General features: G+C 40.4%; 1 protein-coding gene across 1 annotated transcript; it reads right to left on the reverse strand.

The window, feature by feature from the left end:
* Positions 1–1,922: 1,922 nt before the first annotated feature.
* On the reverse strand, positions 1,923–17,264 carry LOC139738920 (amino acid transporter heavy chain SLC3A1-like). Its single transcript, XM_071649547.1, has 10 exons — positions 16,695–17,264; positions 13,432–13,617; positions 11,139–11,284; positions 9,269–9,394; positions 7,203–7,475; positions 6,326–6,435; positions 5,661–5,865; positions 5,177–5,344; positions 4,313–4,426; positions 1,923–3,006 (listed from the first exon to the last, which is right to left on the reverse strand). Exons 1-10 carry the CDS (start codon positions 17,080–17,082, stop codon positions 2,650–2,652), a joined length of 2,073 nt encoding a protein of 690 aa, XP_071505648.1. The 5' UTR covers positions 17,083–17,264; the 3' UTR covers positions 1,923–2,649.
* Positions 17,265–18,099: the final 835 nt, after the last annotated feature.

Raw genomic sequence — 18,099 nt, forward strand, 5'->3', positions numbered from 1 at the left:
GTGTAATGTAATTTTGTGAGAAGCGCGACGGGGAGATCTCGATGACAGAGAATCCGTGAGCAACAGCGCCACCAGCGATCACCTACAGAGATCAGTGGGTACGCCGTGCATGTATACTCGTAAAACTTCTGAAATTGGTGTAGTACACCGACTGTTATTAAATCATGGTGAAGAATTAATTGATCATGTTTAGTGACATCTATCGTTATCGGACGTCGCTTGCCTCTTAATATATAAACCCATTTGTACTTCGTTGTTGTTTTTATGTGAGTTGATGTGTTCAGTATGTATCTGTGTGGGTGTGTGTGTGTGCGTGCGTGTCACTTCATCCCATTTCTATATCCCATTCTGTCTTTCTTCTATTTTGAACCGGAGCTGCTGTTCAAATTTCTGTTAACAATACAAATGTATTAGTATGTACAGTGGATTCCCATTATAACGAAGTCCTCGGGACTGGTAGTTTTCTGTTGTTTTATCGTAATTTCATTATAACCGAACAAGTAAACTATAAACAGAGCCGATAATGTTGCGGCCTGAATTTCTATTTTGTTTTAACTGGAATTTCGTTGTATTGTAACAGTGTTCGTTATAACAGGAGTGCACTGTACAGTGTACATAATCATGTACGTGTATATCCCAGGTATGATATTGAGGTTTGTTGAAAAAATAGGAAATAAAAATTTTCAGGTGATTTTGATACATTGAAAAAGCTAAATGTTTGTAGACTTGCAAAAAAAAAATCAAATCTGAAATCAGATTTAAATCTTCAGATTATCATGCCTGATATCCTTATCAGTTCATTTTTTTTTTTCAAGTTTCTCTTGATAAGGGAATTTGCATATTGTGCAAGTTTTGCTTTTATGCAGCTTGTCTGTGAAAATCTGTTGAGCAAAAACTGGGCACCACAATATTGCACTTGCCCAGAAAATTAAATGTAAAAAGACACACACACCAATCATGCTGTACTAGCTTTGTTCAAATCCACACAGATTGTGATCAGTTTTATATAAATGTTAAACATACAGTTACTTGCATGGAATATCTAGGTTCACTGCATTCATTCATAATCTCAGTATCACTGTAATAATTGTGAGCAGCACATGTGACACATGCATAATACAAATTCCTTACGACCCCTCCCCCTCCCCCTTCTCTTCTTCCCTCACTGACGCAAAGTACAGGCAGCTTGATGTAAGACAACCTGTGCTCTGAAATTCTGAACATGCAGCACCAACATCAATACACAAACACAGGAACACACACACACACACACACATACTAGCAAACACATTCAGAAACATTTTGTCAACCTTACCTATGTGAAATCTTGGACGGAAGAAATAGTTTCTACTTGCAGAAAATTTAACTTTGAGGTACAATGTATTTAAATCAATAGAATATAAAGAGAAGAGAAGAGGACTTAAAAAGACTTTTGACCTGTACATTCACATCAATACAGTACATACACTCGTGACGGCAAGAACAGGAAATCCTTGCAAGATGCATCATGAAAAAATAAAACACACACACGCGTCTATGGTGGAAACCGAGGACCTGTTTTACCCACAAGCATTTTACCACATAAGCAAGGACCAGTGTGTAAGTCGGGCTCTTGTCAACAGAGGACTCATTCGTATATCAACATTCAACCGAGGACGTATTACAATAATGCCAATCAATGACCTACAAACATGTACCCCTACATGCAAAAGCAGACCATTTGGAATGGTCTGCGAACCGAGGACATCCTCGGTTCTCTGTGTGTCCTCAGTTTAAATGTAAAGTTTGTGTGTGCGTCCTAGTTTTCCACCATGGGTAAGTGCACACACACGCACACACACACACAAACATAAAACACAACAAATTTCATTTTCCACTCTCAGAGGCAAATCAATAAACACATACACACAAAAAAGGAAGTCGATGATACATTCTAATTAAGTCAACTTCAGGGGTCTTTTTACTTGAATGTTTTAAATACATGTCAAACAACTCACATACATTTGGGGCTACAAACAATTAATTTCCACACACACATTTTGTTCCTATCTCTCAACGGGCTCTACTTATCTCAACCAAAGACGGGATCAGTTAACGAGCATCTAAGAAAAAATCATCCCCAACACCAATATGTGAATTGCCAAGAAGGAGAACAGTTGAAGGGGGTGGAGTGCAGAGTATCACCTCTATCTAAGACAATGATGAATAAGTTTGAGCTCTCTGCCCAAAAACAGAAACAATGTGAGATGTAATTCAGTCTTTTTTTCTTTTTTTATAAGACCTCATTCTGTGGAGTGGTGCAGAAAACCCTCGGTATTTTTCTATGCTAATCTCAGAAGCTTGTAAGGTTTAATTCATTAAGAGGATCTGAAGCTACACTATGTTTGGTGACTTCTCTGACAGTGATGTCATTTTATTTTCCTCCCCATCCTATTCTCTTGCCTTCTCTGACAATCTCTTGTCAGTTTTTCTTCTTCTTTTTATCAATCCAAGGCCACATCAAAGTGGAATTTAAGGCTTTCCGGTTCAATTTAAAGATATACTGGGGGAAAAAAAGACAAACCAAAAACATTCCACTAGGAGTAGACATTTTGCAGGCACAAAAATAGAAATAAATGAATAAATAAACATGGCATCTGCAAAGGTTTTTTAAATTTCTAGAAGGACGCCCTCTCCTGATGGGATCTTGACAGTGGACAGCTCAACTGCCTTGCTTTCCACCGTCGCGCCGGAACTGCGTAGCCGGACCCTCCCGTGAGTGATGGGTTTCTCGCCCGCCATCACCTCAAAGTCTATAGCGGCTTCCGACGCGCCAAAGTTGGCCACGACCAGGTAGCCTGGCCATTCGGGGAACTGGCGGCGGTATGCGTACACAGACTCCGAGACGTGTGTCATGTAGTAATCCCCAGCCGTCATGGAAGGCTCTTTGTGGTATTCAGCCAGCTTTTTGTAGACGGCGAGAGAAGACATCATGTCCTCTCCCTCTTTCGGCTCCATCTCTTGTATCTGCGAGAGATAAAAGTGGACGCTGTCTTCATCTCACTCATCTGCACATGTATGGTTGCAATATTGTCACTTTTTGTGACGAACTTCAATTCTCCCTATTCGCACATAGCCGATAACAAGAAGTGATATCACCTCGCCATACCGATATCTGATCGATTGCTCTTGGGACGTACACTTCCGATTTTGCAGTTTACCCACATCATGTCCTTCAGCTATGGATATTTTCCATAATTTTGTTGTTTTGCATTATCGTCCCAGCATTGGGCCGCTTCAAAGAAGAATCCCATTCATCAAATGTTAAGTTATAGATTAGAAAATAACTCTATTATTTGACAGATTATAAGACAGAATTTGATATGATATGTGAAAACTAGTACTTCAGCGTTCAATATGCATAAAAGTGTACATTTACACATCCTGCTTTCATAACTTGATGTTTATATTCCAAGAATTACAGGTTAAAAAAATTAGGGCACCACACGAGTTCAGAGAGCTATATGCCATTGGGAGAATTGCACACACTCTGCAGCAGTAATCTCGCACGAGCAGGACAGTGAAGGGCTCAAAACCAGCGGTGGCCTGGGGCCACTTAAGATTGGTGTGGTGCCACCAAATTTTTCGTTTGGTGGTCTGGTGCCTTTGAAGATTAGTGCCGTGGTACCAAATTTTTCTTTTGGTGGCCTGATCCAGCAACTAAGCTTCAAAATGGATTGTTAGTTTCGCTTCTATTTCAGGCCACTACACATGTTTTTCGTGGCCGTCACCATTTCAAATTTAAAGAATTAAGTGCCCAAACAAGCCACCAGACAAATAAGTTGGTGTCGAGACCTGCGATGCAGTATGGGCCACTCCCCTTCCAATGAACATTTGAAATTTGTTACATCAAAAGTAAAATTGCAGGTCCCAAAATTATTACCATTAAAGTTCTATGTATGGTAGAAAATTCTCCTTGGGTGTAATTTTTTTTGTGTGTGTGATAAAACGGAAGAAAACTGCCTGTCCCGAGGACATAACTCCCTGCAGAAGCAACAGCAACTGACATAGATATCTGGACAGTGTATTTAACGACACATTATGAAATAAAGCAAACAACACTCTTCATTAATATGCTTTCAGTAAAGCAAAATAACATATCACGAATCATCAAACAGGTAAAATCACTGCTCGATGATTGATTACTTTATTGCACACTCTGGAAATCCTTTGTACATTGGATATTACAACAAAATAAACTAAACAAACAGCTAAACAGCATCAACAAAAATTATTTGAGAAAAACAATTAATGGAGGTCACTCGGAACCTACCTCGACACTGTACATCTCGTCTGAGGGTAGTGGCAACCAGGCTGTGCCGTTAGTGAAGTTTCCAGTGGTGGTGTTGGCCCAGTACATCGGGCCACGCTGGGGGTCCCTTGATGCCTGATACCGGTGGAAAGAGACGTAAGAGACGGCGTAAGATCACCCGACATTGGATTAGAAGTGAGGGAAGAAACAAACAAACAAACAAACAAACAAAAAAAGATACCAAATACTAAAAACTGGCTAAAAAGAATGCGAATACAGCTATTCAAAATTGAATTTGCTCAGCTCAGAAATTGATAAATCACAATGTACATCTGCAATTGTAAGTTGCTTGAATGCTGGAAGGGGTATGTCAAGCCATACACGGCCCAAATTTTGTGCTGTGTCACAGCAGTGAAAACATATAACAAAAAATATGAAAGAAAAATTTGTATGCATCTGTGTAGGATCAAAACTCATAATGGCTGGAGTCACAATATTTCATTGGTTGTTTTTTCAAAGTATTTTATTTGATATATCATGATGTTATTTGAAACATTATGATGTACTATGTGTTCAGATGAATATATGTCCGATGTAGAACAATAAATATCCCATGGGGGGGGGGGGACCTCATAATCTATTGACAGATTTTCTGATTTTCATGGAACTTTTATCACATATTTCGATACTGCTACAAAAATTGGAAGTATATTCCCCTTTATTTAAACAAACATACTCCTATGCTCAAAAACAAAACAAAACAAAACAAAACAAAACAAAACAAAACAAAACAAAACCCCCAAAACACACAAACTACTTGATTTTTCAGTCTTTTGAGATGCACGCACAGAGCGCCGATGCACGGATTGATGACAGATATCTTACCGTATCTAGTGACGCCTCTGAGCCGCTGAGGGTCAGGTCTGGGGTTCCCAGCTCTTCACCGTAGTACGTCACAGGGGTGCCTGGCAGGGTCAGGAGCACAAAGTTCAGCAGACGGGCAAACTTCTCGCCGGCACGGGTAGCGACACGGGACATATCCTCATCTCCAGTCTAAGGAGGAAAAGAACCAAGTGGAAAGAACACTCCTTTGTTTGTTTAGTTGTTTCTTCTTCATTTCTTCAATACTTGTATCACATTTGCTCCAATGAAATGCAACATTTCATATGAGATGTTTTTAACAGCTTTCATGTTTTCCAACCCACCACTCTCTTTGAGGAATTATTTGGAAAAGTTTCCTGCGATAGCAAGCTGGGACTTTTTTCTCTCTCTGTTTTCCCCCAAATCTGTACTTGCTCTAGTTCATACCCCCAAGAATATTGCATTGATACTCCCCTAATGCTCACAAAACCAGCAGGCATAGACTTACCATCCAGGTGTTCCATCGTTTTTCAAAGTGCTCTTCTTTGGCCTCCAACCACTGGGCGACAGCTCTTTGGACCGACTCGCCGGTGGGAGGGCCATCGATGGACTTGGCAAAGCCGCTGCTCATGACCAGGTCTGCCTCACGAGAGCCGTTGCCGTACTGAAGGACTGCACTGCTGGGTTCTTGCTCTGTGACTGTTACCATAACCCTGCAGATGGGACAACACAGAAATATGGGATTCTCAACTGAAAAGAGACATCAAAAAGTTTTCAATCTACTGCTGACATATGTTGACCCTCAGCTGGAATCAGCCCCCCCCCCCAAAAAAAAATAATTATCATTAAACATGAAATGACTCGAATGAAAGAGATTTTAATTTTTCTTACCTAATGGAGAAACATCATAATAACAATGCCTCAAAATCTTTTCAGGCATGTACATATAATGTCAACACCTAACCACAGAAACGTGATGAATTTCACAAAGAACATGGTTTTGTTGACCCCCTTCCATGATGCTTTCTGTGTGTGTGTGTGTGTGTATGTGTGTGTGTGTGTGTGTGTGTGTGTGTGTGTGTGTGTGTGTGGGCATGTGAAACACACACAGAAACACACACACACACACACACACACAAACAGACTGCTGGAAAGGCAGCCAGCTATCCGTACCTGTATTTTCCAAGGTAGCTGTTGTCATTGAAGGTATCTCTCCAGCTGCGCAGGAGCATGTGCAGTCTGTCCTGGTCCGATGAGCAGCCACTTCCGACACAGGAGTATTGCTGAGATAAAGAGAAGGAGATAGAACGTGATCATTATTTGGTCCGCATTTTCTTGCCATCCTTTTTCTTTTTAGCAGCAAAATGAAACAAAGTTTGTATTAGCAGAACTTCCCGACAATTTCTTGAGTGGTTCAATTTGTAATCATGGAGCACAACACTGCATGGAGAAATGTATGCGTGCACATCACGTTCGTGTCAGGATCAGTACAGTTACTGTTTTTGTGCGTTTTCAAATTTCCAAATAGCACCAGACTCTCGAAATTCACAAAACATTCTGCGTACACAAACTTTCTGTTCAGCCCTGACCGTCCATTCTATGGTAGGTCGGATACATGTAAAATAACTTCTCACCAAAGACAGACCATTTCAAAACATTTCATCAGATCTTTGTGATGAAGCACACATTTTTGTTTTACTGCATCTCAAAAATTCAAAGCAGACTGCCAAAACACATTGTTTCCACGTTTATGTTTGTTTAATTTTTCCATCTGAGTGAAGACCACTTCACTGGGTTATATGCACCCTTTTCACCCTACGCTCTTCGATGAATGAATGAAACGGGAACTCCATGTAATGTCTCCACTTAATCTGAGGGACAGAGTGTTTTGCCATTTACTAGAGGGGACGGTATGATTACACACAACACTGATCAATCAGATAGACTCAGGAATTGAACCTGGGTCCTTTGGATCTGGAGGCAGATGCGGGAGCCACTGGTAAATTTGTTTCAACATTACCCGTTTGATTGCTGGCCATGGAACACTTACCGCAGACATGGATTCCCCAGGATTGCTGGGCGCTGGCTCTGCGGTTGGTTCTGCACTAGGTTCTGCACTGGGTTCTGCACTGGGTTCTACACTGGGTGTTGGCTCTGTAGAAGGCTCCGAACTGGGCTCTGGGCTGCTGGAGGCAGTGGTGTCATTGGCCTGGCGACGGCGACGATTCACAACGGCGGTGGTGTCGTCGGTCTCAAAGATGTAGTCCACTCCGTCGAAGACCATCCCGTCTATATCGCGTTTCAGCCAGAAGTCGATTGCCTCCTGTGAAATTTGTGTGAGAAGTGCATCTTCAGAATGAACGCAGCTATTACGGAAGAATGATCAATGCACACACCTGTTCTTCACATCATGTTCAAAATGTGAGTTTCCAACCGATTGGAGGTAGAAGCATCAATCATACAGCGTGGTTTGTATCACTTAAAGGGTGTGTACAGTTCTGGTCGAGGTGAGGATTTAGCTTTTAACGTTTTGCGAGATATTCAGAAACCACTCTATGAGATGTCAAAGAGCATGCAGTTCTAAGGGGTATCAAAAGTTTATTTGATGAAAATCGGTTTTGAAATGGCTGAGATATCCCAAAACAAGGTGAAAACTAGACATATCGCTACGGCTACTGATATGCCTCCGCCATAATGCATGGTTCTCCTAATAGGTCTATAGTACAATGTCTTGACAATGTGTGATGACAGTTTCACACAACTGGCAAAATATTAAAAGGACAGGTTTGACACAAATGTGCTGAATGTTCACTTTCCTAGAACTAGGTTCAATTGGATGAATGATTAAAATGTCAGAGTGCAGGTATTTGGGGAACTGATGATTTTTACTTGACTTTTGACCCTTTTATAAGTTTATGCATTGAGTAATTTTCAAGGTATTGAGGAAAAGTATAATTTCAGTATCAAATGGGAAAATAGCATTATCTAAACCTGGCCTTTGACCTTTGACCTCACAGTTCCAAAGAGAATCACTGTTAGGTTGAACATGCATAAATATGTAAGTTTCATGATGATACCTGGAGTTACTTTCGAGATATGGAGGAAAAAGCGCAATTTAGCACTTTCACTTGACCTTTGACCTTTGACCTTTGACCTTTTGGCAAGAAACTTCCCCAAAAATATATATTGGGTAATACATGCCATACATCAAGTTTAAAAAAAAAAAAAAACCTTCAGGCATATTGCATTCTAAGGAAAGTAGTGATATTTTGAGGAGTTGACCTTGACCTTTGACCCCCTGACCTTTGACCCACGACCCCAACTTCCCTAGATAATCACTGCCCATCAGTACAAGCATATATACTAAGTTCCATGAAGACACCTTGAACCATTTGCGAGATATGGAGAAAAACATGAAATTTCAATTTTTTTTTTCACAAAATAACCTGTGACCTTTGACCTTTGACCCTGTGACCCTAAAATCCACACAAAGTATTATCCCCCAAGGATATACCCTCATACCAAGTTTGATGTAAAACCACCACACGGTTCTTGAGATATCGACAAAAACAAAACGGGACGGACGGACGTACGGACGGACGTACGGACGGACGGACGGACGGACGACCCGAAAACATAATGCCTCCGGCCACTTCGTTGCGGAGGCATAAAAAGAGATCCTGATAAAGTTATGGCATGTCGCCTTTTATTATTAGCACTTTTTTGGATATCTCAGCCATTTGAAAACCAAGTTTCATCAAATAAACGTGGAATCCTTCTTAAAATTACATGCTCCTTCATATTTCATGACAGGCTTTTCATTATCTCACTTAGGAATGTTCAAAACATGAATCCCCACCTCAACCAGTACTGTACAGTCCCTTTAAGTGCTTGCATGTTTGGAGTTCTACAAATGCTAGCTGGTGAGCTAAATACAAAATGGTATTTACTCCTACAATGTATATAGTCACACTAATGTTTCTTTCTAACTGAGAGACAGAGCATAGCAAATGTTGCCTTGATGTCTGAGACATATCTACAGAAGAAAATTTATGATTGGAGGAGCTGACAAATAAGCCAAGTGACCTGTCATGAGCATGAAACAGCCTTACTTACCGTGATGGCAAGCGCCACGTTGGCATTGTTGTAGTTGAGGTCTGGCTGGGAAGAGAGGAGATAGTGGTAATAGCACTGCCCCCTCACTGAGTCGTAGGTCCATGCAGAGTCACCATACTTGTTCAGCTGTATGTAGGGTGATGGAAGGAACAAAGAAAGTTGTGTGTGAGGTGAGGAAGGACAATATTCATTAAGGCGTATTTTAACATCCAAAAAAACTAAACCAAATCACTCTTTAGCAATTATGACTACTGCTTTAATAAACCAAATAGCATGGCTGATGTGAAATCGTAACTACTTTGCTACAATGAGGTACTCTTGCATGACTTGCTTTCTCAGCTGAACAGTTAGACAGATGTGGATGATCCTACACAAGATCTGGTAGTTGCATATTTTTTAAAACCTCAGTAATTTGCTAATATCATATAAGTAGTAATACATAACAAAGATAGTGGCACTGCACAAGCTGCTTTATCAGGCTATCAGAAATATGCTGTCTTTGGTAGGATCAAAAATGGCTGTAGAATTACTGTAAAAGTGGTTTCTTTCAAGGTGGTTTTATTTTCGCGCTTTTCGCGCTTTGAGCTTGAACCGCGAATTTAACATCACGCGAAAAACGTTTTGAACTCGTCACTTGTTACAACGCTATCATTACCGACCGCGAATTGAAACACATGCGAAAACGTCGGCACCGATGGAAACCGCGAAAGTTTCTGTACGCGAAAGAAACCACTTTTACGGTAACCCTAACTTACCCAACAAATTCCGCGAACATTCCGGTGCGCAAAATTTTTTGACCGCGCCGCTCGCTGACTTTTTACTTTCAAGTCTCACGCAATCTTTGAGACCAAATTTGTCACGCCCGGGCATACTGTTCCGAAGCCACGCCCCTTCAAAAAATTTTCGCCAACCCCCAAATTGCTCAGAAACATGATTTTGTGTACAAAGTCAATACAAATTGTGTCTTTTCGATCAATTCATATATAAAGATTCATATTTTTAATTCTAATGGCTGAAATCAATTTATTTCAGTATAATTATGCTTCAAAAAATGTGTATGACAAATTCTGCTGAAAAAACAACAAAAACAAAAGTTTGAAAAAATGCGGAAATACATAAAAAATTGATAAAACAGTAAAAAACATAGGAAATTAATTTTGATACTGAATTTTCTTTTACGCACAAATGTTTGGAATGTCACTAGGAATATTTACACCAAAAATCAGCATTCCATAAGCTTTTATAAGCCAATTACAGATGAAAATGAGTTTTTTTGCATATATTTGCATAATTAATCAATTTAAAATAGAAAATGCAAATTGTTTGAAACTTTAACTGAACAGTCTTGTAGATTACATCTGGCTTTATGTTCATGCAAAATTTTGCGGCGATCGCGCGATCAACGGCCGAGATCAGAAGGGGGGGGGGGGGGCCATAATGCCCCCCCCCCCCCAGGAATTCAAGCTCGCTATAAAATAGCCCAGGTAAGTTAGGGTTAAGAGAATTTATTTTTACATTAGTATGCACACTACAATAACATGTACATCACTTCCAGTGTGCATTTAATTTTGTTTCATAAGCATATCTTGTCATTCCCAGCACACCTCCCTATTACTCTACTGCATTTTATAGTGTACTAGAAGGCGCTGACTTCACTGTCACCACCCCCACATATTTCTTTATGCATGGGTTATCCATTCAAGGTTCGAGAAAGGGCTATTATAATATGCACTATTTCCCAGTTCTGATTTGCCCCTGCACTCTGACTGAGCACCCTATGTGCCAACCCAACTGCCTTCCCCAATGTCCTACTTTAATAAATATGTGTTAGACACCAGGATATTTTCAATCGTATGCTCCTAAGACATACCCATTCGTTTGGTGGGTTGGTACCATCCCCGCAGTCTTTCCAGATGTAATAGTCGCTGAAGTTGCCCGTCTTGTTCTGGCTTTTCAAGAACCACGGGTGCTTGTTGCTGGAGTGGTTGGGCACAAACTCCAGCACAACCTTCAACTCTGTGGGAAAAATAGAATATCAAAGTGACAGAACTGAAACAATTGCTCTTGGGTCGATTAAATTAAATTCCACCTACTACACTACCACACAGACTCATGCTGTTCCTTTTGGTCTGCTATGTCAAACAGTCTACAGGGAATATTAAGTAAGATTACATGTACTTTTGTGAAGACCAAGGCAGAGCAAATTCAAAGGCTCATATTGCCTAGATGTTTGTTGGATTTCCATCAGCATGGTAATGAAATGTTCCCAGAGACTGAGAAAGTTGCATGTAATTTGATCAACTGGCAATGGCAGAAAGTGTCAAATGCTGTTAGTGGTGACCGCTGAATATTCTTTTTCAATCATTTTTTTTCAATTGCTCTCATGCAGCTTTTGAAAATAACATTTTGCTGCCAAGATACACGCTCACTGTATTATTGCCATTTTTTTCCATTGAACTTTCATTTTCCAGTATGTGCAAGCAAAATGCAAATTATAGCCACATGGGAATGACAACGTTGATTATCTACATTTCAAATCATATCAGTCGTATGAAGGTTGCAAGTGATTACATTTTTGGACTGCAGAATGTATCGCTGCATTTCTGTGACCTTTCAGCACTAATCTTGTTAAGCAGCGTATCTGCGGAGACTCCCTGCTGCAAAGCTACATGTTCGTTCCCACAATGGCAGGAAATGGGAATGGGAAGACAGAGGGGCCATGCTGATTCGATTAACGACCTTCTTCCGCTCTACCTGGCCAGCAATGATATCATCCCCGAATACCTGCACTGTGTGAGTTTACCACAGTAGCAAATTGACGAACTCTAATAAGATTGTTATATTTCATTTTATATTGTGGTGGTTCCTAAGCTACATTGTACATAAAAACATGAAGACAAAACAATATCATGATCCTCCCTTTGAAGTAGATAAGTTATAACTACAATTGACAGTCTTGTCATGTTTCATCAACTTTTACTACAGAAATCTTCACCGGCTACAGCATGAGTGTAGTGCCTGAAATTCTCCTGATTCCATTGTATGCAAATATCCCTCAATATCAGTTGCCTGAAGAGAGGCACACGCAATGCCGAACTCTGCCCCCCAAATAACAAAAGTCTACACCATGGGGAGTCAAAGTGGTTTCCATAACCCTTTTCTAAAGCTGGGTGACAGTCTAGTTGGAGGCCAAAGGAAGCAGATAATGGGCGACTGAAACAACAGATGGATGAACTTGTCCAGATGGTTTTTGGCACAAGTGCTTTTTGTTCTTCTGTGCCTTGTTCCATTGTCTGTTTTTCATCGAGGGCAGGGCCCATGGGTTGAACAAATACAGCCTTCCACAATCTCTTTTATCACCATGCACAATGGAACTGTGTTATCAAGTTCAAACACAAACAGTTTAATATGTCAATAACAGGTTCAAAAAAATTTAAAAGGTTAGGCACTGCTCCCCCTTCAACCACAGTACCAATTTCAGAACTGCTTTCGGCCAGACTATATTTTGAAGACTTATAGTATTGTTCACAAGTGCAATTCTAAAGATAACAATAATAATATTAAATCATAAAGTAAAATAAAAAAACCCAAATTCCAAATGTCTACTGTTATGTTAAAATGAAGTGAATGCCCCTTTTCTCCTTGATAAATACATCCCCTGCAAAAAAAAACAACAAACATATATAACAAAAATCAAAACAAAACAAAACACACAAGATAGAATGGCAGCATACAGTGGACTTGTACAAGTGTAACACACAACATGCCAGTTGTGAGGCCTAAATGTTAAAAAAGACAAACAAAACAAAGTTACAGATCTGAGACATTAGAAAGGATGCAAATGAATGAGTGGGAACAGAAAAACAGTCCAAATCATCTAAGTCGACCCCATAAAGTCGATAAATTAGCTAAATTAAAGAGAAGTTTTACCCTCGATGGACTGAGTATAAACATGTATTTGGAAAGTCTATTGTTGAAGTCTGCGACATCCATGTGAGTCCACAGATTTTTTTCAGCTGCCATTTTGGATTTGATTCAGAGAAGGTGGGTCAAGTAGGAATGTTGTCTAGAACCCATGGTCACTCCCTAATTGTGAAGAAAACACACGAAAGTAAAAGATAACCATGACGACCACACATGGGTGTATACGTTTTGTACTGTACCTTTATCTGAGGCAGCTTTGACCAATTTGCCAAATTCCTCTAGGGTTCCCAGAGTGCTGTCCACATTAGTGAAGTTGATGATTTCTTGCCCCAGATCCATGCTGGGATCACTCTGTTCGTAGATGGAGGAGAGGAGGAGAACATCGGCTCCGATGCCCTTGATGTAGTCCAGTTTCTTGGCCAGGCCTGGAAAGAAGGAGGAGGAGGAGGAGAGATGAGGAGGAGTCAAGGAGGGAGGAGGAGTCAAGGAGGAGGGAGGAGGAGGAGGAGGAGGAGGGAGGAGGAGGAGGAGGAGGAGGAGGAGGAGGGGAGAAAGAGGAAGAGGGGAAGGAGGAAGAGGAGGAGGATGCAAAGAAGAAAAAAGTTTTTGCAGCTGTAAAATATGTCAGACTTCTCAAGTTATGTCTACAATATTACACAGCACATCAAGCACACATTACAGACATACAGTACATACATTGTACCTGTCACATGTGATAATTAAAAATGGGCGAGATAGGGCAGCGTCCTAGTCTATCTAAATTCTTATGTCCTCAATACTGATGCTGAAATCAATACTGAAATATATATATTTTTACTTAGGAAAGAACTCAAACGGCAAATGTCAGTTCAACTGACTACTGACTAATCGTGGAATAAATCACATTGGCTGATTGATACTCTAGATCTAGATCTAAATAGGCCTACATGTACCTTTGATCGCTGTTGACTCTGTGTCACATACTGCAGGCCATGCATGTACTAAGTGTTACAAAAAAAGTCCTGCTTTTAGTTCGAAAACTAGTGTACAGTGCTGTACAAACTGTATGTACATCAGATAACACTGTTATTGATATGACTAATGGCAGAATAGTGTGCAATTGTGTTGGAGGTATTAATTTGAATCTGAGAGCATGAATCAATTTCGTAAATGCCATGATTAATTTTAAAGTTATAAAAGTTAAGTTTGTGGTCAAATTTGAACCATCTGTACAAATTTGAACTTAACACACAAGAACCAATGATGTGTATGTGACTGTGTGCTTACAATTTATGACCCTGAACAATGTTTACCACGAATATCACCTTTTCAGAGCTCAGCTGACTAGGCTTCTGGTCTCTTGCTCCAAGGCACATGAATTCTATAAATGACTTTATAAATAATATATGGATTGCCCCGGGCACAAGGTAAAATGCATACACTTGAAGAAAAAAAAAGCATATGTTTTCATGTGCTTGCATAAGCTACATTTTTGGATGAATAAAGACTAGTCTAGCTCTGCTGTGATAGTGGAATAGTACTGTAAAAGTGGATATTTTCGCGCAACTAATTTTCGCGCTTGGCCGGGTGAGAAGAGTTTCATGTGTTTTTAATTCCGCGGAATCAAGACATTAACCACTAAAACATACGGCATGCAAAAATATTTGTGTGCTTCTATTTTCGCATTAGTTTCTGGTTGCGCGAAATGCGCAAAAATTTCACCACCGCGAAAGTTTCCACTTTTACAGTAAAGCATTCAAACCCTGACCATTGTTTCAGGGCCATTGTCTGGGTGTTTAAAGGGACTGTACAGTAATAGTTGAGGTAGGGATTCATGTTTTGAACATTCCTAGCTAAGTGTGATAATGAATTGAAAAGCCTCTTATGAAATATGAAAGAGCATGTAATTTTAAGAAGGATTCAACATTTATTTGATGAAAATTGGTTTTCAAATGGCTGAGATATCCCAAAAAGTGCTAATAAAGGCGACATGCCACAACTTTATTAGGATCTCTTTGTTTCACATTGTTTTTGGATATCTCAGCCATTTCAAAACCGATTTTCATCGAATAAACTTTTGATACCCTTTAGATCTGCATTCCCCCTTACATCTCAGAGTGGTTTCTGAATCTCGCAAAATGTTAAAAAGCTAAATCTACACCTCAACCAGAACTGTAACACCCTTTAAACCATACACTCCCATACCATACACACTAATTGACCCCTGTGCAAAATTGAAGTGATGTACAGAGGTCGAGGGTTGAAAATAGAGCAAAATTTGAAATATAAATCTTGATTTAAATTGAAACTAATATCATTTTTAAATTACCACAAACAAACTTGTTTTCACTATTCATCAGTATTGAATATCGGATCAAACGTGGGAAATGTTTTTTTTTCCGTTTTGTGTTTGTATTACACCAAGTAGAAACTGTACACGCAGGTTCGGCCATCCATGCCGACGCGACACGCCCACTAAGGATGAATGGGCAGATTGCCAAGTCTCGATCGCTCCTACCGCGTAAAGTCGTACGAAGGATGAGACCTCGCTCGTGTACCGACGGCGAATCAATCGCTTGGAAACCGGTTCCAGCCGGTTTGGGGCAGAGCATTTCCGCGAGTTCAGAATAAGGTTACGGAGTACGAGACGCGCCGGCCATACACACACGCCATACACACACATTCCATGCCCTTTTGTTGTGTCGGGATCGTAGTATCAGCAAAGAGTATAACTTCTATACTCTTTGGTATTCGGGCATGCAGGGGGAACAAGGTGGGGTGAACGGGGTTTCTGTACGAACACCTCCGCTCTGCTCTGTGTACCGGCGCGTATGCGGCGCGGTACATAGCCACGCGGCACAAGCCCGAGTTGCATCATGCAGACATTGCACGCCAGAGCACGAGGGCCGGGGAAACACACATTGAAAAGGCCAAAAGCATAATTATGGATAATAATATCCCAATACAGATGATATTAAATATTACTAGACACTAATTAGTAGATCTAGAACTGATACATGTAAATTTTAGTTTTTACTGTTCAAGGGGGATCGATCTCTCGCGATCTCAATTATTGAATTAAATTTTATTTCAATTCTTCTTCTTCTGATTAAGTCTGCCTCCTTCAATAGACTGAAGATTCTTGCAGACTGGTGCTATTTACATTATAATATAATTTATTTACAGATATTTACAAGCACATAGAAAATTTGACGAAAATACTAGCCACTGTGATCAACCGTTAGACGTTTCGAAATGATCCCACAGATGGCGCTGAAACAATTTCTGACGACAGGGAATTCCAGTTCCTTACATGTTAGAGTATTAACAAGTTGGAGTGTCGTCACTGACACGTGTTCATCATTCATGCTCGGGCTTCTGAAAGTTTTTAGATTCTATAATTTTGCTGCTGCAGTGCTGGCTGCATTATTCTGTAACTTAAACGTTAGTTATCTCAAAATGTAATTCCACTCCAACTTGTTAATACTCTAACATGTTAACTACGTTACACACAAACTCTTACCATTGAAATCACCGTATCCGTCCCCATCACTGTCTTTGAAGGATTGTGGCAACACACGGTAGAACACACTCTTTTCCCACCATTCGACTTCGGGGCATCGAGGCACTTTCACGACAATAATGATGGCAGCAACAAGCATAACGATCCATCCAACCCAGAAGAGAACCAGCAAGATGTTGCGGGTCCAGTTCCAGAAGGGTGTATCCGCCACCTTTAGCAGTTCTTCCTTGTTGAGGCCACCCCATTCTTCTTCGATCTTTTTCTGCTCGGCAGCTTTCTCGTCACCAGCGTAACGGACTTCATCTCCCTTCTCTGGATCGCGATCCGGGTCGGATTGGGCTGCCATTTCGTACTTGGAACCGTATTCTGGCTTTCTGTCATCCCCCATCTTGATTTTATAATGAGTCTTCGCTTGTCACAAGATGAAATTTGAAACCAAAGTGGCGTCTGGTGGGGGTATCAAGCTGGGCTGATATCGTCAAACGTCAACTCCGTTTGTTAGGAGCCTCGATGTCTGTATGTTTACAACTGCCGAATCTCCGTTGTTGTTGTGTGTGCGTGCATATGCAAGACAGGTGTACGTGTGTCATTCAGCGCGAGAAGAGGGTCGCCGAGCTGAAGCCGCCGGTTTACGCGGCCGGCCTACTACGATCTCCCGCGCGCGCACACAATACCGTCGACGTCATCCATTCATTAGAAAAAAAAAATGGAATACCGCTAGTCTTGTTATCCAAGTAAAATGAAAATAAGAACGGTCAATATTAATTACTTTTGTCGGATATAAAGTTGATTAGTGTAATAAAACATATTTTTACATATAAATTGTATATCGATGTAATATTTTCTCTGATTTTGCTTATTATTTTGGTGTTTTTTTAAGGTTATTTGTTACAAAATTGTCAACAAACAGTTTTAAAATATAGACTACCCTGTAAACATCGCGTAGTACGCAGCTTGTGGGAGGAATTCGTGACGTCACGTTTAAGATGACCGTTCCAGTGCGTGAGAAGGGGTATAATCACTCTGCGAGATTATTCATTTTTCATAATCCTTTCTAAATCTAAGAATTGAAATCCCCCCAAAATAACTGAAATGGTGTGTTTTGAATATCGTCTATAATTGTTTCTGCACATAACACTTTTTACGATCACGTCACGCGGGTAGTGCAAATATGATGTCAACATTATCCGTCCTCTCCCCCTTGAAGAATGAGCTAAACCAATGTCGCATGAACTTGCGTCATTCATTGCGATTGACTTTCACGATGCACTCCTACTTGGGTGTCATGTGCGCATGCATGGAATGAATGATGGGGGTAAGTTTTTTTTTTTTTTTTTTTTTTTTTTTTTGGGGGGGGGGTGGATATAGGAGAGTCGACCACCTCAACGTTCTCATCCCAAACATT

Source organism: Diadema antillarum, unplaced genomic scaffold (genome assembly GCF_040938485.1).
Source record: "Diadema antillarum isolate AM-2024a unplaced genomic scaffold, OU_Dant_1.0 scf00000029, whole genome shotgun sequence".
Lineage (NCBI taxonomy): Eukaryota > Metazoa > Echinodermata > Echinoidea > Diadematoida > Diadematidae > Diadema > Diadema antillarum.

Excerpts from the sequence above, each read along its gene's own strand:
- LOC139738920 (XM_071649547.1), bottom strand. The coding sequence starts at position 17,082 with ATGGGGGATGACAGAAAGCCAGAATACGGTTCCAAGTACGAAATGGCA. Across the intron at positions 5,866-6,325 it reads AGCTACCTTGGAAAATACAG|GGTTATGGTAACAGTCACAG; the intron begins GTACGGATAGCT and ends TCCCATCTGCAG. Across the intron at positions 5,345-5,660 it reads AACGATGGAACACCTGGATG|ACTGGAGATGAGGATATGTC; the intron begins GTAAGTCTATGC and ends TTTCCTCCTTAG.